This window comes from Anopheles darlingi, chromosome 2, assembly GCF_943734745.1.
Source record: "Anopheles darlingi chromosome 2, idAnoDarlMG_H_01, whole genome shotgun sequence".
NCBI lineage: Eukaryota > Metazoa > Arthropoda > Insecta > Diptera > Culicidae > Anopheles > Anopheles darlingi.
The window spans coordinates 59117783-59140695 of NC_064874.1; the positions used below are offsets into that span (position 1 = coordinate 59117783).

The 22913-nt window shown below is 45.0% G+C and overlaps 2 protein-coding genes across 3 annotated transcripts in view; both read right to left on the minus strand.

The window, feature by feature from the left end:
• LOC125949912 (peroxidase-like) overlaps positions 1 to 2314 on the minus strand; it is a 2814-nt gene extending 500 nt beyond the window's left edge. Inside the window, exon 1 of the mRNA XM_049677392.1 lies at positions 1 to 2314. This exon is cut by the window's left edge and continues 500 nt beyond it. Within this exon, the coding sequence (XP_049533349.1) occupies positions 1 to 2079 (2079 nt within the window). The 5' untranslated portion in view covers positions 2080 to 2314.
• Positions 2315 to 11950: 9636 nt separating this feature from the next.
• LOC125949917 (serine/threonine-protein kinase GL21140) overlaps positions 11951 to 22913 on the minus strand; it is a 28367-nt gene continuing 17404 nt past the window's right edge. Inside the window, exons 2-11 of one of the 2 annotated variants that reach the window (XR_007468684.1) lie at positions 17645 to 17978; positions 17339 to 17566; positions 17129 to 17255; positions 16587 to 17004; positions 16403 to 16500; positions 16066 to 16332; positions 15830 to 15979; positions 15469 to 15746; positions 14729 to 15021; positions 11951 to 13784 (exon numbers count right to left, since the gene is read on the minus strand). Coding sequence is in view for 1 of the 2 variants with exons in the window: in XM_049677396.1 (XP_049533353.1) it covers positions 14955 to 15021; positions 15469 to 15746; positions 15830 to 15979; positions 16066 to 16332; positions 16403 to 16500; positions 16587 to 17004; positions 17129 to 17255; positions 17339 to 17566; positions 17645 to 17898 (1887 nt within the window). In the remaining variant the exon portion in view is untranslated. Of the gene's footprint in view, positions 15022 to 15468; positions 15747 to 15829; positions 15980 to 16065; positions 16333 to 16402; positions 16501 to 16586; positions 17005 to 17128; positions 17256 to 17338; positions 17567 to 17644; positions 17979 to 22913 lie in introns of both variants that reach the window. The other variant, XM_049677396.1, reaches the window with a different exon arrangement.

Here is a 22913-nt window from a genome sequence, read left to right on the forward strand (position 1 = left end):
ATCGAGCGAGGGCAGCTGTGAACAGTCGAACGATGGGTTATCGACCGGTGACGGTAGCCGGAAGATATCGCGCTGCACTCGATCGACCTGAGCCGTATCACACATGAACCTTGCGGCACCATAATCCTTCAGTATGCCATCGACTAGCACGTTAAAATCAACCCCAGCTCGACCCGTCTCGACATTGGTGGCGAGGTTGAATGATCGTTCGATTTGTTCGCGTATCAGACACGAGAACGTTGGACCTACAATGGCACCACCCACTGCCTTCGGGCGCTCAGCAACACCTCCAACGATCAGATCCACATCCTCAACGCGGGCATACGTCGTGCGTAGGATTTCCAGATCTTCCGGTCGCATTACACCCGCTAGTTGACTCCAGTCATCGATACGATCACCGTTACACAGGGCATAGTAATCGACGTACCGGGCAAGACCATGATCCCGGCCACGCTGTATGTCCAACGCTAGTACATCGAGCCCAATCTGGCGTGTCGCACCAAACAGCAGATGGGCAACATCATCCACGTACGCCGTATCGAGTGCCATCGCATTCTGATGCAGAACCGAATCAACCACCTGACGGAAGTAATCCCGCTTCCGGAGATCCTTCGGCCTATAGAAGAGCGTCTGCAATGGTACATTCCCGACCGTACCGGGCATCATGGTGTGATAGAACCGAATGGCGGCCGTTGCAAACTCATTGCTAACTTGCCTTGCGATCTCCTTACCGACAACCGTCTGATCGAACAGTGTCGATCGAGTAGTGTCGATCGGTCCCGTAATGGTCGTTAACCATTCGCGCACAATCTTCCGGTAGATGCGAATATTCACGTACCGAGCGACGGTAAAAAGCTGCTCATCGGTCCACCGTGGCGCTACCAGAGCTAGATGCTTGGCCAACCGATTGTGCGATCGCAGGAACAGTGTGTGCAGAAGCGTTACGTAGGGATTCACATTAACGCGGCTATCGCCGGACGAGTAGCAGATCGTTTCAAGCTGTGCATCGGTGACGCACAGATTACCGCTTGCCGCCGGTAGATAGTCGAGCGAATCGTACTGTTGCGCTCGAAGGCGTCCTCCTTGGTGTGTCCGCTGGATCACCGACTCGTTCACCGTGCTGCCGTACAGTTGCGAAAGATCGAGATGAGCTGTTGCTGCGTTTAGCTGATTGGCCGGTCCTAGCTGGCAAGAGTCACCGAGCGAACGGGCACTGCGAACGTAATTAAGGCACGTAGCACGATGTTCCCGGTAAAAGGGATCATCGACCGGAACGGGGATCGGTGCACAGGCGGCCGGATGGCGATAGCGCGGTAACAGTGGTCCATGCTCCGTGGTGCAACACTCAATATCCGCTCCGTCGTGCATCGTCTGGACGGTCGTTTTGGCTAGATCATGCTCGATGAACTGTGACCACTGTACCAGTGCCGCCGTATGACGTCCCAAATCGTAATCGTCATCGCCCGTGGCCACGCCACCCGAGCGTGTGTGAAACCTACTGGACACAAGCCTTGCCGATGGCAGCTCTTGACCGGTAACGCTACGTCGGAACGAGTACACTCCATCATCATACACGGCCGGTAGTAACCGAAGGTACTGATCGTTGTGCTCCTTCGCCTCGATCAACGTTCTACAGCGTGTGTACAAAGCCGAGCTCTCCGGAAGTGCGACCCCGGACAGGAAGAGGCCACACTCGTACGAAGGAATAGCCGATGGTACGCAGAACCGGTTCACGAAGTAGGATGAAGCCCGGAGCACGGTTCCTGCGAGATGATCCTGCCGTTCAGTGTCCGGAGTCGGGTAACCGTCGATAAGCTGCGCGTACGCTGTACCACCGCGGCCGATCTTTCTGTCCCGTCCACCGATGATCGTACCCTCGGCACGTTTCGATTTCTCCACCACCATCTGGCCATAGTTGAGGGATTCCTCGAGATTGGGTGCGCTCGCGAAACGAGTCAACTGCTCCGTTAACCGTGGTTCCAACTCATACCGATCGACGCGATTCGCGTTCAGCTCGAGGGCATGGTAACTCGTAGCAGATAACAGTGACACCAGGATGGCGTGGAACCCCCAAATCATCTTTCTAAAAATGGCGGACACGGAAACTCACGATGCGAACTACTAGATCCGTTCTTTGGCAATGGCTTCCTGGATGGCTTCGCGGTAGGCCAACGGTATTCCATCGACAAGATGTGTGTTCAAACTAAGCACACTACACCACCAAACACCGTCCCTTCGTCGATGATCGTGAGATCAGCAGCGGGCCCACGTGCATCCGTTCGGATCGTTCGCTGCCGTTAAACTGCGGTGCCGATCGTCGATCGGAGATCAAGCTGGCGCGTTGTTTGTCCAAACAAATATGCTATCCGCTGCCGCTGGCCGTAAACAAGTTCCAGGCACACATACCACATACCACGTTGTCGTCACCCCATCCAGGTCCAGCGCGCTAGGTCACGTATGCGGCCGGTGCTCTACCCTCCCTTATCGCGGTACCAAGATGCCCTCCAGTCCGTCCGCATCTCGTCGGGAGATGCGTCAATTCCCCTCGATGGTGCTCGCTCAGCTCTCGAGGAGACACACACGTACGCACCGCCGTTGTCGTTGTCGTTGATTTAACGGCACGGAAGTAATCGCGATTGATCGATCGAGTAGGTGTGTGCTGGCGTGAAGGTGAGCTTGCGTGACTCAAACCGCAGACGGCACCGCGCAATCCGGCCATCGTAGAGGGTGACAATGGAAAGGAAGCGGGGAGTACTCGATGCTCGATCTTGCTGCTTAGCGATTCGAGAAACGATCACGATCGCGAAGAAGCGCTCTAGCGCGTGGTGTGATTCGCGATGCGTTAGCAAAAGAGGAGAGACCTGAAAGGAACGCCATTTGGCGTCGAGGGATGTCGTTGTTTTCGTTCCTGCTCGAGCTCGAACGATCTCGCAAGTAATTGATCGCAATTAGCACAAACCGCAAGCAAGCCGCAAGTGGCGAACTCACATTGTTAATGTTAATTTCTGAACTATCGACCGTTGGCGACATTTACTGTTGCGTGTAATGGGCTCATCAACGACGTGGCGTCTCGGTGACTAGCCATCGCCTTCCGGATCCCATAGTGCGAAGAGACCATTCAAAGAGATCCATTCAAATGGTGATGCACTTAAATAGTGAGTTAGATGATCGTTTGGTGATCAGTCTAATTGGTCTGCCAATGGGCATTTTAAAGTTGAGCCAAATGACCCATTATATGCGCTCTCCCTCTGATCGCTCTCTCTCTCCCTCTCTGTAACGGTGAAATTGAATGGCAATCGTTATCATCGTCACATGCGCCCACAGCACCACGCGAATCAATCACCATGATTTGTGATCCCCCACCGTTGTGCTCATCCCAGATTATGGTAAAAAGCTGTCCCATTTGAAGGCTTTTTCTTGTAAGATCGTCCCCGACTATACACGACTATAGAGCACGAGTGAAGCAAGTTTTCGATCCGGTAAAGATCTGCCTCGATCTGGCGACGATCCGAGAAAAACCGGTAAGATATACCGGCGGTCGGCACGGCAGTCATGCGTCAATAACAACGCGCGGATCCGGACAAAAATGGACCTCGTTTGCATCACTGCTGGCTCTCGTTGTTTACGTTGGCCTATCGCTAGATGTTGGGTGCTGGGTGAAAATGGGAACCAAAAGCGACAAAAAGCGTGGAATTCCAACATCGAGCACTTGTAGGATTAGTCACGGAGAGGGTATTTGTAGAATGAAATGTTATTGTTTTAGAAACAAAGCAAGCATTTGCTGGATTTTCCATGTTACGGAAAGATAGTGCGTCATGTAGCTATTGAGTGTAAAAAGCGGAACAATCTGTATTAGTTTTGAGAAGAATAATTTTTAGTAACAGTTCCTTTCCCGTTTGTGCTCTAGTTATTGCTGTTTCTGCTCCTGCGTATTCTTCCGGTTTGATGATCTACCACCTTTTTTTGTACTATGGATCAGTGCAGCTCCGTCTTTATGTTAATTTTGCTATCATTGCACAAATTGGCCGATAAGATTCTCGGGATTTAACGTGGATTCATGGAACAACTTTTGGAGTCACTCGAAGTAACCATTTCAGATTCCTATGATTCTACTTCATTTGCTTGGTAGCCCAAAACAACTATTACCCTTAGTATACTTTCGGGTATCGAATCGATAGCAAAAAGTTCGAAGCCATCGGCAACAATATCTACTGATATCGATGGTGTATGCATTGAAATCCGCGGATTGGATGTAGGGGGCTTAACTGTCGCATTAACCCTCGTACCAATCGATGGTTCTTGCCAGACCTTTTACATATTCATTTGTTAATTACACATAGTTCTATTGGTTGTATAGGGTTGGCCTTTCAGGTAGTTTCTTGAAATTTTATTGGCTTTCGATCGCTTACACTATTCTTTAACAAAATGTTCTTTGAATATGTGAAAACAGGACATTTTGAATACCCCTCGAACCAACGGCTGGGTCTGGCCAGACCCATATATATTTCTATGGGAAAACGTGTAATTTGAACTATTTACCTAGATTTTTTTAATTTTTTACTTTGCTAAACACACATGGAAAAGAGAGAAACTAATTATGTGTGACGTGCAGGTAGGTTGGCTTGAAGGGTATCGAAACATCCGTTGGTACAAGGCTTAATGGGGGGGCTTCGGTATTTTATTTTATTTCTTCGCATTTACTTTTTACAATTTTTCATGAATGCTTATCCTTTCAACAGTATTGTGTCAAATTTGGGATCAATCGAAGCCAAACTGACAAAGATATGGATTTTTGAAAAACAGAGCTTCATACAAGGCTCAAAGCATCTCGCAACTTTGAACCGCGATTCCCAAAACCTGCGTTGTCAAAGTCGGTGCCCATCGTAGTATAAAAGCCACAGGCCGGATCGATTTGAAATTTTGAACATATTACCTGTACACTATTTGCCAGGTCCTCGGGAGACATGCCCTGTCCGACTGCGGACCATAGTGGCAGACCTGTTCCCGCTCCCCGAGCGGTCGGTCTGGCCGGACACACCCTACGGTGCAGTCGAGGGCGAGGTGTTGGCGCCTGTTACGGATGAGGAGTTGCAACTAGCAGCTCAACGTCTGGTCCCGGGCAAAGCCCTGACGACGTTTACCGAGGGAGCCAATGGCCTGTCTGATAGACAGTTCGGCTTTAGGCATGGGAAGTCTACCGTCGACGCGATTCGAATGGTTGTAGCATCTGCAAACAGGGCACGTATTCAAAGACGTTCAGGTGAGCGGTTCTGTGCTGTTGTTACGATTGACGTGAAGAACGCTTTCAACAACGCCAGCTGGTTGGCTATCGCCCGGGCGCTGCATGGTATGAGGGTACCCGATTACCTTTGCCGTATCCTGGGTAGCTACTTCGATAATCGGGTCTTGCTGTATGACACCGAATCAGGTCCACAGGAAGTGCAGCTTACGGCTGGCGTTCCCCAAGGATCCGTTCTAGGGCCAACACTCTGGAATGTGATGTTTGATGGGGTCCTGCGGCTGAGGCTGCCAGTCGGGACTTTGGTCGTTGGCTTTGCCGATGATATGGTCCTGACGGTCAGTGGTCAGAGCCTGAATGAGGTGATTGTTAATGCGGAGCGATCTATCGAAGCGGTGGAAACGTGGATGGCCGGGGTAGGACTGGAAGTTGCTCACCACAAAACCGAGATGATCCTTGTCAGCAACCTGCAGGAAGTCCAAGTGGCTTCGATCACGATTGGTAGTCACGTGGTTAAGTCTCAGGAAGCGATCTCGGCGTGATGGTCGACTACAGGCTCAGCTTCGGAAGCCATGTAGAATACGCCACCAGTAAGGCGAAGAAGGCCCTCCACGCTCTTTCGAGCATAATGTGCAGGACCTCGGGCCTGAGTAGTAGCAAGAGGAGACTGCTTGCAGGTGTGATATCATCCGTATTGGGCTACACGGGTCCTGCATGGGCTAGGGCGCTGACGGTACAAAGCAACCTGGTTTCGCTAAACCAGGTCCATCAGGACTCAATGCGATTCGGATGGCAGGGTCCTTCAGCACCGTGTCATTGGCAGCTGTGTGTGTGATAACCGGCACGATCCCAGTTGGGATCCTCGTCGAGAAGGATAGGGAATGCTACGCGGGCCGCGGAAGGGCGGGCATTCGTGCGGACGCAAGGCGCAGGACGATGGAGCGCTGGCAGCGTGATTGGGAGAGTGATGCGCGCGGACGATGGACGCACCGTCTGATCCCGGTCATCGAATGCTGGACATCGCGCGGTTACGGGGAGTTAAACTACCATCTAATCCAGTTCCTCACGGGACATTGTTATTTCCGGGAATATCTCCACCGTATACGGCGAGCCACCTCGCCACTGTGCCCTGTTTGCGTGGAGGTCGTGGAGTCTCCGGAGCACGTCTTGTTCCACTGCCCCAGGTTCGACGAGGCCAGGGCCAGGCTACGGGGGATCTCAAGGGAGGAGGTCCGACCGGAGAACATCGTGGCGCTGATGTGCGGAAACCAAGAGGTGTTTGATGCGGTAAGTGGGTGCGTGGGTCATGTCGCGACTGTGCTTGGAATGGCGGGAATTCCAAAGACGCCAGGCTGTCAATGACCACAACTTGGTACCACAAGGGTAGGAAGATGATTGTTCCTAGGACGACCATCAGGGACACTCGGCACCCCGCGCCGATCTTGAGGCCCTATGGGGAGAGGGGATAGGCCTAGGCCGAAGCCGCTCTTTAAAGTACCTTGGTACAAACGTCGCAATTTGGGAGGGAAATCTGGGATTCTGGATGATGAAGTAGGTGGTTTGGATCATCATTCCAAGGAAGTCGATTTAGACGGTTGTTTCTTGGTGCAAGTGCCTTGGCACTGCTTCTTTGTGTGTAATCTCGAAAGAGGAAAGCCGCGAAGGGGAGATAACAGGAACCAAGCGAGTGGTTTAGTGGGTGGGAGTCCCACACTGTTCCTAGTGTCTTTGGAAGGTTCATACATAATGTATTCCACTATGCTTGTAAAATTAAAAAAAAAAAGTTTATCCAGGTAGTCCCGTCAAGTTTTTGTTAAATTTTCCATTTTTCGATTTTTGGCAGATTTTTGAAAAAGTTGAAAAAGTGATGCTTTTTTCGATTTTGTCTCAAAAAACGACACTTTACATAGTTAAAAAAAATATTTAAAAAAAAGAATCAACAGTTTTTATAAAAACTCGACGGGGCTACCAGGCAAATAGTGTACAGATTATGTGTTGAACATTTCAATTCGATCGGTCCAATAGTTTTCATGCTACGATGGGCACCGACTTTGAAAACGCAGGTTTTGGGAATCGCGATTCAGAATTGCGAGATGCCTTGTGTGAAAGGCGGATTTTCAAAAATCAATATCTTTGTCAGTTTGGCATCGATTGAGCCCAAAATTTTACACAATACTGTTGAAAGGATAAGCATTCATGAAAAAATTGTAAAAAGTAAATGCGAAGAAATAAAATAAAATATCGAAGCCCCCCCCTTAATTAAATTGCAAGAAATAACAAAGTAGCCTTTGTTTTATAATCTTCGCTTTTCCGCTCAGTTTTCCAAACACTACGATGCTGTATAGACTGAACCGCCTACCGCTCGCCGGATTGTGGCAAAACAATCCCATAGAATCGAGCAATGTATTCGAAATACTCAGCAAAAGGTATGCGAGTCGGTTACAATTAATGGCATTTTAAAAATGATCTTCATTTTTCTAGAATAAATGAGCCTCCTGCTAGTTTCGCAGCCCGGCATTGTACTGCAATCAAACAAAAAAGTGAAATTATATCACCGAACACTACGATGATTTATGGTGGGGGGCTTGCTGCAGTTGGTGCCGGTGATGGTCCTGGTCATTACAATCCTAGCGATATTGTTGAAGGTGTTGCTGATGAGAGTCAATCGGCAGTATCACTTGAACTGTCCCCCAACTCCGCATCGGACGCGGATTCATATAGCGATCAAGAATCCATAACAACTTTGAATAACTTCAACTCTTGTGTCCTTCTGCAGGACACGAAAGATCAACCTGATTCGACATCGCCATCCAGATTTCCCCCTGTAAGGCCTGGGAAATACGACTATGTGGAGTCAAAAGTGCTAAAATATATAAAAGGAAAACAACCGAAGTATAAAAACGCCCATAACACTACGATGATTTGTGGTGAGGGGCTTGCTGCAGTTGGTGCCGGTGATGGTCCTGGTCATTACAATCCTAACGATAGTGTTGAAGGTATTGCTGATGAGGGGCAAACGGCAGTATCACTTGAACTGTCCCCCAACTCCGCATCGGACGCGGATTCATATAGCGATCAAGAATCCATAACAACTTTGAATAACTTCAACTCTTGTGTCCTTCTGCAGGACACGAAAGATCAACCTGATTCGACATCGCCATCCAGATTTCCCCCTGTAAGGCCTGGGAAATACGACTATGTGGAGTCAAAAGTGCTAAAATATATAAAAGGAAAACAACCGAAGTATAAAAACGCCCATAACAGTAACTGTTGAGGTTCACTCTCTTCAGGTAAGCACCTTATGATAAACGACAGTTTTTGTTTAATTTACCAGTCGCAAGAACAAATAGCTATTTGAGTTCAAAACACTTCAATTTCCGATTCGTTTTGCTTTTGATATGACCATAAATAAGTCACACGGCCAATCATTAAAAATGTGTGGTCTAAATCTAGAAAATAATTGTTTTTCTCTTGGTCAATTATATGTAGCATGTTCACGTGTCGGAAAACTATCTGCTCGGTTTGTTCTTGCGCCTGGTAATAAAACTAAAACTGTCGTTTATCATAAGGTGCTTACCTGAAGAGAGTGAACCTCAACAGTTACTGTTATGGGCGTTTTTATACTTCGGTTGTTTTCCTTTTATATATTTTAGCACTTTTGACTCCACATAGTCGTATTTCCCAGGCCTTACAAGGGGAAATCTTGATGGTGATGTTGAATCAGGTTGATCTTTCGTATCCTGCAGAAGGACACAAGAGTTGAAGTTATTCAAAGTTGTTATGGATTCTTGATCGCTATATGAATCCGCGTCCGATGCGGAGTTGGGGGACAGTTCAAGTGATAATGCCGATTGACTCTCATCAGCAACACCTTCAACAATATCGCTAGGATTGTAATGACCAGGACCATCACCGGCACCAACTGCAGCAAGCCCCTCACCACAAATCATCGTAGTGTTATGGGCGTTTTTATACTTCGGTTGTTTTCGTTTTATATATTTTAGCACTTTTGACTCCACATAGTCGTATTTCCCAGGCCTTACAGGGGGAAATCTGGATGGCGATGTCGAATCAGGTTGATCTTTCGTGTCCTGCAGAAGGACACAAGAGTTGAAGTTATTCAAAGTTGTTATGAATTCTTGATCGCTATATGAATCCGCGTCCGATGCGGAGTTGGGGGACAGTTCAAGTGATACTGCCGATTGACTGTCATCAGCAACACCTTCAACAATATCGCTAGGATTGTAATGACCAGGACCATCACCGGCACCAACTGCAGCAAGCCCCCCACCATAAATCATCGTAGTGTTCGGTGATATAATTTCACTTTTTTGTTTGATTGCAGTACAATGCCGGGCTGCGAAACTAGCAGGAGGCTCATTTATTCTAGAAAAATGAAGATCATTTTTAAAATGCCATTAATTGTAACCGACTCGCATACCTTTTGCTGAGTATTTCGAATACATTGCTCGATTCTATGGGATTGTTTTGCCACAATCCGGCGAGCGGTAGGCGGTTCAGTCTATACAGCATCGTAGTGTTTGGAAAACTGAGCGGAAAAGCGAAGATTATAAAACAAAGGCTACTTTGTTATTTCTTGCAATTTAATTAAGGGGGGGGGCTTCGATATTTTATTTTATTTCTTCGCATTTACTTTTTACAATTTTTTCATGAATGCTTATCCTTTCAACAGTATTGTGTAAAATTTTGGGCTCAATCGATGCCAAACTGACAAAGATATTGATTTTTGAAAATCCGCCTTTCACACAAGGCATCTCGCAATTTTGAATCGCGATTCCCAAAACCTGCGTTTTCAAAGTCGGTGCCCATCGTAGCATGAAAACTATTGGACCGATCGAATTGAAATTTTCAACACATAATCTGTACACTATTTGCCTGGCAGCCCCGTCGAGTTTTTATAAAAACTGTTGATACTTTTTTTTAAATAATTTTTTTAACTATGTAAGGTGTCGTTTTTTGAGGCAAAATCGAAAAAAGCATCACTTTTTCAACTTCAAAAATCTGCCAAAAATCGAAAAATGGAAAATTTAACAAAAGCTTGACGAGGCTACCTGGATAAACTTATAATCTAACAAAAGAATATTCATTTGAATTTTTCAGATGACCCAGCACGTGGCTACGATGGGCACCGTATAAAAGTACATTTTTGCAAACTTGCCTTTCTAGATTGGATGCCATGAACGTAGTTTTGATCAAATCATCCCCAAAATAGAACCAAATATTCTTTAAAAGTTGTAGTTTAAAATGACAGTCTCTTAAAAAAATGAAGTTGAATAGGCCCTGCCAGACGAAGCGTAAAAACGAAAAAATTAACGCCAAAACGTTTAATTTTAACCCTTACACGCTGTCCAATCTTTGACATTGGCACGCTTCGTCTGGCAGGGCCTATTACCATGAAATCATGTGCGAATTTCAACCATCAAAGCGCCATTTGCGGGAAGTGCTGCTGTTTGCGTTTCATGCTAAAAAAAAGGCAGCTGAAGCGCATCGAATGATAGTAGAAGTTTATGGTGAAGGCTGCATTAGTGAAAGAACGTGTCGGGAGTGGTTTTGCAAGTTCAAAAACGGCGATTATGATGTGCAAGACAAGGAGCGTCCCGGACCGGTCAAGAAGTTCCAAGATGCTGAATTGAAAACTTTGCTGGGAAAAGATAATGCTGGTCGAACGCAACAGGAACTTGCAGACTTATTGGGCGTGACACAACAAGCTATATCGCGTCGGCGAAAAGCCATGAAAACGCGCTAATAAAGTGACCAGCAGTTTCAGTTTCAACGAAAAAGGATCTCTCTTCAAGATTCACTTCTATCCGAAAGAAAAATTCCAAAACAAAAGCCATCTTAAAGTTCTGGAAAACGTTCCCTAGGAGACCGATCGCCTTCCATTAGGTTGGACTCACTCTGCCCGTACTCTGCGTTCGAGGCAATCCGACCAGCACGACTCTCTGGCGTCTGGCTTCCGCGGATCCAATCTTCCACCGTCAGGCTCTAGGTTGCTCCTCCTGTTAGAGGCTATTAGAACCATCGGTCGTAACGCGAGTTGGAAATTGCTGAGTCGACGGCGATACGCTAGATCGCAAGTGACCTCGCACGGCAGGTCACACCAACGCTGATGCCGGTAGGGAATTACCCCGCCAGCCCGGTAAAAGACATGACAATGCTAGGCAGCCACATGTCGCACAATCGGTAGTAGATCTGTAACCTTCCGACTACCATCTCTTCAGGTCCATGGCTCATGATTTGGCTGATTGGATAAATTGACTTGATACGTGAATTGCCAGATGCTGATTTTTACCGATCAGGGATCCGTAAACAGCCTTATAGATGGCTGAAAGTAGTGATTTATCTTCTCAGGAATTACTGCAGGAAAGACACTTGAACCAGTATGTAATGTAATACTGAGAAGAAATCCACACAATATGTTGCATGACGGTCTTCCGTCCGTCGTTTTGGGACTGCTTCCGGATGGACAAAATGGACGGAGTAAGACCACATTGAGATGGAGCGAAAATATCGACAATGATTTGGAGAGAATTGTACTAACGTATTAAAAAATGAAAGATTTCCATCGCTAGCATGGTTCCTCGTAAGTACATAGTAATGATAACAGCTGCAAATCTACAATCTACAAGTCGTGATTGGTAAATTTCTTTCTATCTTCAAAATTCAAAAGCAAATAATGGTTATAGTTTCCCTCAGGGGTTCTCATTAGTATGATTTATTCATATCCGATACTTTACAACACCGTCACTGACCGGCGGTCGTTTTTGGTGTATATTGTACGCCCTGCCTTGAACTCTCTCGAACATATCGCCCTAATACATTCAGCTTCTCTTATAGATGCTACTCTTCCCTCGTGTACCCATTACTGCACTCAAAGCCAACAGAACTGTATTCTTAATGTGCAGAAAGATTTCGTTGATAATTTCACTTTCGATATCACTTTGTAGAAGCCAATGTAAATTAATCCAAACCCAAAACGGCGCAAACGCTAAAACCCTTAATCCCCATTTGCTTATCACTCGAGAGTGTTTTGGAGTGCTGATTTCATAAATTATTTACGGCTGAAGCACGCTATATACAATGCGATCTAATATGTTCCGTCCAACCCATTACCGGTGGCCGAGTGGTGGATTGCGTTTTGAAGGTTGAAGATAAGCATGATTAATAACTGAACTATTCGCGTAAGTTTTTGTATATGTATAATATTGCCCAGTGCATGCTGCACAGTGATACCGGACGATTTGATCATACTGATTTCTTATGGATCGCCTCATATTTCAACTTGGATGGATGTATATTATGCACCATTTGCGAGGCTCAGCGTGAGTACTGTAAATGTTTATCCCAATCCTTGTCACGACACAATAGCCTGTATAGTGCCAGTAATGTGTGCGGTCATATTCTATCTTATTGTCCTTTAATGGTGCGTCTTTCTGTTTCGGGGTTTTATTTATGAAGGGAGGTTATTTTTCTTCAGATCATTTCCTGGAAAGAGCATCCAATGAAAGGATTTATCAGCAGCAATGCGATGTGGGCGATAGCAAGATAGCAGGAAGGATTGAATTTGGACAGAACGTTGAAGACGGTTGCAATAGTACTATAACTGATAGTAGCAAGTGCCTTTCGAATTACGCAAAGTAATTGACGTTACTTATTGCTGCGCAAGGTAAAGTCGTGAATGTATGTCTGCAAATGTTGTCATTAGCCTCTCGCGTGTTAGTAGAAATTCGTCGTTACTTTATTTGTTCGTGGAAAACCCCGGTCTCATTACTATTTTCCTTCCTGAAACTGTCTCTCATAAATGTTTTCTAAAAAGCCAATAAGCTGTCTATAAACTGTATACCGTAACTATAAAACCGTAGTCTACAAACGTATCAATGAGTGATCCGTGCCGTGACAAACCGTTTCAATCTTTGCCTGTCCTTGGGTGCTATCGTTCCAGCAACAGGCACATAGAACTGTTACGTGACATTGTGTCCGCTTCACTTAAAGTACGTGCGCCCCAGCGAAGAGCAATGAGCGGAATGAGTCCCAATTTCATTAGCGTGCTGCTGCTGCTGCTGCTTGGCGTATAAGTGTTGTTCAATGCTTTTGCAGATTGTGTAGCGTGCTTACAAAGCGTTCCTTTGACTGCTCCCTAACCGAACGTTTAACACATATTGATTGATGGTGTAATAACTTAACAACAACACAATACTTTCTGATTGTTGTGCATGTGTCCTCTTAGCGTTCAAACTATACCGTACATAGAAGCACCAGACTTGGACACACACTCTAAACTACTTCACTACTCTGAAGGTATTCGTATGGTGATTGTGCCAAAAAGAAACCGAAAGCCTTCGTCTTTTTCTTTTGAAGAGATTATAGTTTCCATACGCAGGAAGGTGATATGATGATTATCGAACAATATGCATTTAGGTTTTACGCGCCTTTCAAAGTATCGCCAACTCCTTATACATTTGGCGTAAGTGTGTTAGTGAGGTTTTGTAGTTTTCAGGATACCGTAAGAAGTAAAGGAAAGATGCTGCAAATATGGGAGAAATGGAATGATTAGCTTAGTACCTTGAAAGAAGCTCAATTGAGGAAAAAGTATGGGACAAGAATTAATGTTTTTCGACTGAGAGCAAAATGCAAATGATATTTGGTAACTGATATAAACAAAAACCAGACAAAGTATTTTTTGAGATCTTGCTTCCTGATTTCTTCAGTGTATTTCTTTGTTCAGCTAACGACAACCTATTTTAAACGGCGATACGTTGTTTATCTCCGTCAATGATAGTAACTCGCCCGAAAAACTAATATATTAAACACGGTAATTGATTTTTTTCGATTTAGCTGATGAATTGTCTAACGCTTTGTCTTTTTTGCCAACATGTACTGCCACCAGCAACGAAACTGTCTGTCTAGAACTCAAAAATAAAAAGCAAATAATGATCAAATCTAGATATTGCGGTAAACTTTTTGGGTTTGCGATTCGCATTCTTCGCGTTAGTTTCTCCTTACTAAACGAAAGTGCCACTAAAAATAAATAGTACTTATGCTGCTCGTACGTTGCAACAGACACGAATCGATAATAGGTAACCACTGGGGAGACCTTTCAATTGTCAGCCATATCTATGGTTCTAGTGAATAGTTACAGCATGGTAGAGCCAAACAAATTAATCAACTCAGTTGCTATAATCGTGTTTTGCAAGGCAAAGAAGCAACTTAAACAAGCCGTAGCAATAGCTTAAAATAGAACAAAAAACTGTAACTCGCTAGCACTTAACTAACTAATCTTGCACAACACATGTAACCAGCTGACATACCTCATAATACGAGCAAATAAATACGATTCGTTTTCTTTTTTCTTCGATTTTGAAACGTGCTACTAAATACAATTTTTATATACATAAAAGATTTCATTTCAAATCGATTCGATTATCGTCGTCCTTTTTTGATATTTAAAAGAAGATTGCTAGCACGAACCTTCTTCTATTTGTTTCTGCCGCAACGGAGATAAGACCGTACATGACCGCCTGTTCATCCACGATTCGGCTGAGATCCCGCCGCACATTAGAATAGATTTGAGGTGTTGCAATGGTTCGGAAATGAGATTTACGGTATCCAAATTCTCTTTCTCTTGGGGTCCCGCCTGTAAGTATCCATCCCCTACCTCGAGGCAGTGGCCATGATGCTGAAGCGGAATGAACTATTACTGGGTTGTGATCGGAATACCCATCACCGTTTCTAGCGGGCCGCAGCTTTCCTCAATAACGACCCTGGCATTGTGATGTATGACGTTGCAGCGATGGACATTTAGTTTTGCAATTGTGCGTGTAACATCCCCCGGGGCAAGGCACGGTTGATCGTCCAATAGAAGAGAAAGTAACAAAACATTTGGATAAATATCAAATAATAGTTAACAATCGACAAACGGTCGTCGCGACCGAACAATCACTAATACCAGTACCGCTACATCTTTAACTACCATTACAACTACTACTATTATTTCTACTGCGATTACTTTAGTAGCGGGCATGCAAAACGATTCAAAGTAAAGCTCTCTAAGGACACAACCTAGTATCCTTAGGGTGAGACATTGCCATGCAACAAGTTTGACCTCCCCAGGGGAAACAAAAAAAACCTTCGACGATCAGTAAGGCGGATAAAAGGGAAATAAAAGTGTCCCAGCATGCTAGTAAACACGATTGGAAAAAATTCGGTACCCATTCGGATCGCGCGTATCATCCATGATGTCGCTCGTCAGCCACGGATGGTCGAGAATGTCTTCGCTGGAAAACCGCAGCTCGGGATCGGACTGCAGCATGTTTATGATGAGATCGCGCACACTGTCACCGATATTGTTCCAGTACGGGGCTGGAAAATCAAAGTACCCGTTCAGGATGGCATCGAACAGTTGTTCCTGTTGATTATCGGGTGACACGAAGGGTGGAAAACCGCACAAAAGAATATACAGTATAATACCGGCAGCCCACACATCGATCTACAAAACAGAGAGCGAGAGTGATAGAGAATGTATTAATAATTTTCATTTGATGATCAAAGTATCGACGGTATGCTACTCACCTTCACACCGTAACCCGATTCCATGAGAATTTCTGGCGCTACATAGGTCGGAGTGCCACAGATCGAAAGCAACGGTTCCGTAACTTCACAGGCTAGCCCGAAATCTCCAAGCTTCAACAGCACCACATTACCATCACTGTCGAGCTCGACCTAACATGAAACAAGAGATTAAATTCCAATTGTTTACTTCACAAACGCTAGCGCAAGATACCGAGATGTTGAAGTACTGTACGTACCAATAGATTCTCCGGTTTAATGTCCCGATGGACAATGCTAAGGGAATGCAGGTAAGACATGGCGGACGCCAAATGCTTCATCATGATCTTCGACTGGTTCTCCGAGAAGCGCGTTACGCGTGTGATCGCATCGAACAGATCACCACCACGGACCAACTCCAGCACCAAATACATGTTTTTCATCGTCTCGATGTCATGCACCAGTTGGATGATGTACGGGTGGTTCAACTTCTTCATGACGCGTATCTCGGCTGCCAAGTAGTGGTCCTGAAAAACAAAAACCAACATAATCGTCAGTATTCAGTATACCTAGGCTACGTACACCATCCATCTTTACCTTTCCGGAACACTTTGATTTGTCAATGATTTTAAGCGCGTATTCTGTGTTCTTCTGTTTGTCCTTCAGCTTCAGTACGACAGCAAAGTTTCCATCTCCTATACATCGAGAACGGAGAAAACAACAGCAAACACGGAGAGTAGGATTAGTTTTTCATTAAAATCCATCAAATAATGAAACCCACCAATAACAGAACCGAGCGTGTATTTCGCCTGTAGCTCCAGTGGCAACGAATCGGGGTGGATACTACCATTTAGCAAGGATTCGTCCACGCACACGAACGTATCGTTGTGACTCTTGACCGGCATCTTCGGTTTTGGCCCCGTACGCGTTGTACTGCTGCGCAGCGTTTTCCTGTGTGCCTGAATGGCCTTACTTTCTTCGGCCTCGAGCTCGAAATCATTGGCGCCGACCCGCTCATTACCGTAAGCGAAGAAGACATCGTCTTCCTCGAAGAACTGTGATAACCTATGGACCGGCACACCTGCCACGGTGAACACCTTCCGCACGCAGCCAGTATCCAGCTTGACGCACTGCGTGATTGCCGTCAGCACGTGCTCGTACGTGGGACTGTTGCGTTTGTTCAGCAGCAACCGCAGGATCTAGAGCAAATTGCGTTTGCCGGAGGAAATGTGCTCGTCATTAGTACACCGGGGGTTTCTAATTAGCTTACCCGCTGACCTTTCACCTGAGGAAAAAGGGAAAGAAGCGGAACCGTGCGCATACCTTTCGAGGTTTCACACCATTCCTTATGAGCGTCACGATTCGGGGATGCACAACGGAATCGATCTCCTTCAGGGGCGTTCCACCGTTCGAGCCACCATTCTTGACCGGTGAAAGGGGACGAATAATTCTGTGGAAATAAGACAATAACCGAACGATTAACACTAGCCCACAGCTTGAGGACTTGGCCTTGGCGCTTGGCGGCCTCCTTACCTAGACAGTCTGTTGGGGTTCTTGGTGCTGGTGCTGTTTGATACATTATACTCTATCCGCTTGAAACCTTCGTTATTGCAGGAACATACATAGCTTTTGCCGTCCTCCAGATCGTCCACCTTCTCGACCTTCTTCCCATCGAGCGTGTAGATGGCCCGTATCGCCCCAGTCAACGTGACACTATCCTCGAACAGTCGCGTTAAATCCTCCGTTAAACTATCGAAGGATCTGCAAGAAACGAGGGAATGATTTTTGGGTACCGCTAATTTGTCTAGCCATGCCATGCCATGTGCCCCCCTTACGAACCTGTAACGCTCCACCGAGACCGGTATCGTGCTGCCCGGGTAAAACTTGTCGCCATTGCGAAAAAACCGTATCCGTTTCGCTTTCTTAGCCGGTGTTCTACTGCTCGAGATGCGTTTCTTGAGCGTGTTCGACTTGTTGTGTGCACTACCGCTCAGATCGAGATCGTTCAGTTCCTTCTCGAGCTCAGAGTTGGAGCTAGTGCGGCTATTGCTTCGACTGAGCGTCGAAGTCGTATGCGTGCTGACTTCCATCATGCCAGGCTTCAATAGTATGCTGTGGCTTCCTTAACAAGCGAAATGCTGCTCCGGTCCGGGCTGTGCTATCGGGTTGGCTCCTGTAAGGATGATAGGATCCATAAAATCAAATTAAACAACCTATAGGCAATTGAGGGAAAGATGGATAACAGCCAGCTTCACATAACTAGCACACATGAAATAAGGCGGCAAATGGGTTACTGGCCCCGATGGCCAATTTGTCTATTCCCGATCCCCTCCTCCACGATAAACCCACCATCCTCTCATCTACATTATCATTATCTTCGCTTTATCTTTCTCGTAAAATTGGAGAAAAATTGGGAAGCGGAACGGAAACGGAACGACCCCGTAGCCTCCCTCCTCTCTGCGCCAATATGCAACACGGCCCACCCCATTTGCGATCGATTTGCTGCTCGCTCGGGAAATCCAAAACGGGAACGTGAAAGATTTTACTTTCGCTTCCGATTTCTGTCGAGCGCCGGCGCCGGTGTTGCGGTACAGATTTTACCTTTTGCGAACCGAGAAACGGTTTTATAATGGGGGCTCTCCTTTCGGGCCTTCCCTCGGCAGAACTTGCGACTATTTTGCTCTTGAAAATGCTCATTTCACACACAAACGAGTTGAAATGACTGACTTTCCGGCCGACACATAACCTTTAGATGCTCATTAACCTTGAGCAATCGCGTGTTGGCACAACAGAACCGCGCCCAGCTCTGCCCGAACCAGGACGACTTACGGAACTCGAATAAACTTGAAAACTTTATCCACATTCGTGTCGCGGGGGTTTGATTGTCTTAGAAGGAGGGTAGTTGCTGCACTCTATAGCAGGCCATATTCTTGTTTTATAGTTTAGCAACAGTTTTGCCCTAAAACCCGGTTCCTTGTCTCTCTTTTCTCCGGTCTGTTACTTCTGGTTCGCTCGTTAGATGTACCACCATCCCCCTCCCTCTCAATAGTGCCCCGGCGCTGCGTAATGTACCATCGCGCCAGATGTTTATATTTTATTCATTTTAATGACGGAACATACGGGTCGATCGGTCGGTCGCGGGCAGGCGGCAGACAGTGAGAGATTATGCGGAGCAAATTCGAAAACCGGCCAAGGTGAAGAAGACGAAACTAGCGCGCGCGCGCCAGACGTGGGACACTTACGCCGCAAGTGTGAAAGTAATGAACATCGTTCCGTCCTTCGCGTAACCGAAGCGCCATCCCCCATGGCAGCGGCTCCCTCAGTAGGCCTCGTCGCTTAAGCATTGCACATGCACATTTGTTTATCAGAGCGCACCAATTGCATATAAACTGGTTCATGGGGACTCAGGCTGGTGCCGGTGCGTGGTACAGTGCCATTTGGCCATCCGTTGTGAATGCAATTCAAATGCGGCACTTGGATCCAATGGCAATGTTTAAATGTATCCCTAATTTTACAGTTAACGTACCAAACGGTATACAGTATGGAAAAAAAAGTATATCCACTCCTGCAAGAAATTTACGTTTTCTCCAAACATCTTAGTCCGAAAAATAAAAAATCGTATATCAATAGCTTCGATTTTTTTCAAAACAGACCCACTAGAAAAAAGGTATCATAAAAATAGTCGAGAAAGGTACGAAAAACACGCATAAAAAGTTACAACAAAACAATGTATGGAATTGTATAGTATCGTATGGTTTTCTCTTCAAAATAACCAAATGATGTTTTTTCTCACCATTTCAAGGATGCAGTTTAGTTCTTTAATCTTATGCGCATCTTTTAAGACCCTATTGGCATGGTTATATCGCCTAAAATAATGGAGTTATACGCCTAAAAAGTTCCTAACAATTTAATAGTTGTTCATTTCTAAGTGATGTTGATAGAGCCCTTTGTAAATGAATCAGTTGTCCAGTAACTTGGTGCATAACTCCACTTTTTTACGTAATAGAATCAAAGATAGAGGGTTAAAAGATGCGCATGAGATTAAAGAACTAAACTGCATCCTTGAAATGGAGAGAAAATATTATTATTTGATTATTTTGAAGAGAAAACCATACAAACAGTACAATTTTCCATACAAAACAATACAAATACCTTCCTTGACTATTTTAATGATATCTTTCTTGTGTGTCTTTTTAAAAAAAGTAAAAAGGAAAATAAAGAAAAATAAAAAAACAAGCTATTGATATACAATTTTAAATTTTCGGACTAAGATGTTTGGAGAAAACAGCCAAAATGTGAATTCTTGTAGGACTGTATAAACTTTTTTTTCATACTGCATTTATAATTTTTCAAAAAAGTTGTTGAAATGTAATTCTCTTGCCTCGAATCAACTAAAATTCCCATACCCAGGAGTATGTCAATTGGCAATCTGTAAAATCCGACACATGAAACACGGAATATGATGTATCATTCACCCGGAATTGAGCCCCATTTGCAAACATTCTCCAGCCCATTCCCTGACCGGTAGAGGTAGTATGTATATCGCTGGAAATGTGGGGCAATGTTTTTCTCCGTTGGTAACAACGGTCCGTCCGTGTTCCTACCACCATACCCCTGCGTTCCCCTTCTTGTTACGGAAAGCGCGAAATAGCACAAAACTGCACAACCGTGTCCGAGACACACCATCGGTCCGTGGAATGGTGAACGGGACGGACGCCGTGTGATAATTGATTCTCCTTCTCGGTCGGTGGTCAGTAGTATGATTTACATAACGGTCGACGGGCAATGGGTGGAGAACTGTGTGGACACACCGTGTGCTTCCTGTGTACAACCGTCTAGCTCACGTTGGTGTGATTGATTCGCTTGATGGGGCGTACCGGTTGCACGTAATGGATTCGATCAATCGACCGATCGATCGATCGATCGTTCGAGAAGAACGGCATAAGTTCAACTGGTGCTGCTACCGTACTTTCCATTTCCCTCCAGAGGCTGTGATGCTTGAGTCTCAGAACACAGTGAGGATATCTCTTTGCATTGAGTTCGTATCTTGGCTTCAATTAAGATAATATCCGGATAATGGGGGCGGCTGCTGGCTGATTATCGTCTGATCGGTTTCGACTCTGACATCACGTCGACGTTCTTTGCTATTTTCCTCCCCTCCGTTTGTGTGTTTATGCTACTAGAGAACTACAACCCCGAGAGCTGTCGCCCCGTCGACCAGTTGCGTCGGTCGTGATGGCGCAAAGCTGCTGGGCGGAAGAAGCGTATGTGCGATATGTGTGCGATATCGTTGGAATGTTGTTTTGCTGTCCGAAATGAATCTCCGTCCGTAAACCGATTGGGTGGGTGGTCCCTCCCTGTCTCTCTCTCTCTCTCTCTCTCTCTGGAGGAACTATTTACTATTTCCTTGCTTCTCGGAGTTGGAGATAATACAGTCAGCCTTGAGTCAGTACAACTTGGATGTAACATTGCTAGGGTTTTAGATAATGATTTCTAATCATTTCGGCTGTGCATTATAGCATCTCGTCTTGTTGCCTTGAAGTAATATCTAGTATCAAACATTACATGGCAATTTGAATAACTAAGCTAAGCATAGAACTAAAGCATAAGTAAATTCCAAAGCACTTTCCACGACTAAACCGCCTATTGTAAACCCATAGAATCGAACGGTTTTGATTTAGTTTCAAACATGTTTACTAAATATATTTTAATTGTGCGCTATTTTCTTAAAAAAAAACATCCCTAATAAGAAACTATCATCAGCTGTTAACTTCATTAAAATTGATGGGGTTTTATTAGATTTTAGATTTTTTACTGCAGTACTCCAGTAAAGCTACAATTTATAAAGTCTCATTCTGACCAAAAACGTTGTCTAGCTTCTAGCATATACCCTCCGTTACTAAATTAATTTAAATGTGGAACTTAATTGAACCGTAAAAGGAACTAATGGAACAAACATTGACGGATAGCGTATCAATGTTAAAACTGAAAGTCATCAAATACAGAAAAAGATCCTGCGATCAAAAACCCTATTCGATCAAATTATACAAATAGTGCCCCTTGCACAGTGTCTTAGTACAACGTATAACACATCTTAATCGATGAATAAGTGTTATTTTGAATTTTGGCTAGATGTTGTCCTATTTCGTAGCACAATTACCACGAAAGCAAACACATTTGTGGGTTAACTTTTTTTCTAAAATATCATGGAGTTCAAACATTTTTTATCCAAAAATGCATCTTATCAGTAGTGTGCGTTTTCAGAAATAAACAAGGTTCTAAAAGTCATGGCAAGGCCTTTTCTAAAAAAATCTTGGTTGTAAATGAAATGTAAATGTAAATAGAATGGCGATTCGAATATTCTGTATTTTCCATGTCTATTATCTGACCAAACGGACCATAGTTCGCCGGTTAAGCAGCTTCTCCGCTGTGACTATGATTAAAATCGGTACAGTTATTGTTCATTTGATTAATAATTAATAATCTAATCGTTAATAATCTAAATATGAGCTTCTAACTCTAGTTAGAATTCGAATTCCAAAACAAGATGAATGGACGATCCTGATCCTCAAAAATATCCTCATCGTTAGCCTAAGAGCAACAAATCGATTGTACGAAGTGGATACTGTGGAGCAATATTTTAACTAAATCTCGAGGAACGAATGAGAAAAAAATGGCGAGCATGCTTGATCTCCATTTCACTCTTCAGAAGCACTTTATCAACCAGCGTGATTAATAATAAACTCCTTAAAAAGCATTGCCTGCACCGGTGCAGGCACCACTATCCCCTGGCTCTGCAGAGTTCCCTTCCTTTTGTCACGCATGCCGACCAAGTTTTTCTTCCTTTTGTCTTCCGCCATTATTATTATTATTATCCTTACTACACCATAAATGCACCACGGTTTCACCGTGAACACTTCTCGAAGTCTCGTTTTGATTTACAGCCGATTTCGATTAGAATTAATTGCAACCAACGTCGGAAAGTCGATGTGTCGATGGTGGCGTTAGCTGCCCCAACCCCAACAACAGCGCGCCCTGGTCCTGGCCACAATTACGAACGGTGGTGAACCGTTCGCTGTCCATTGTGCATGAGGCGCCACCTAATGGG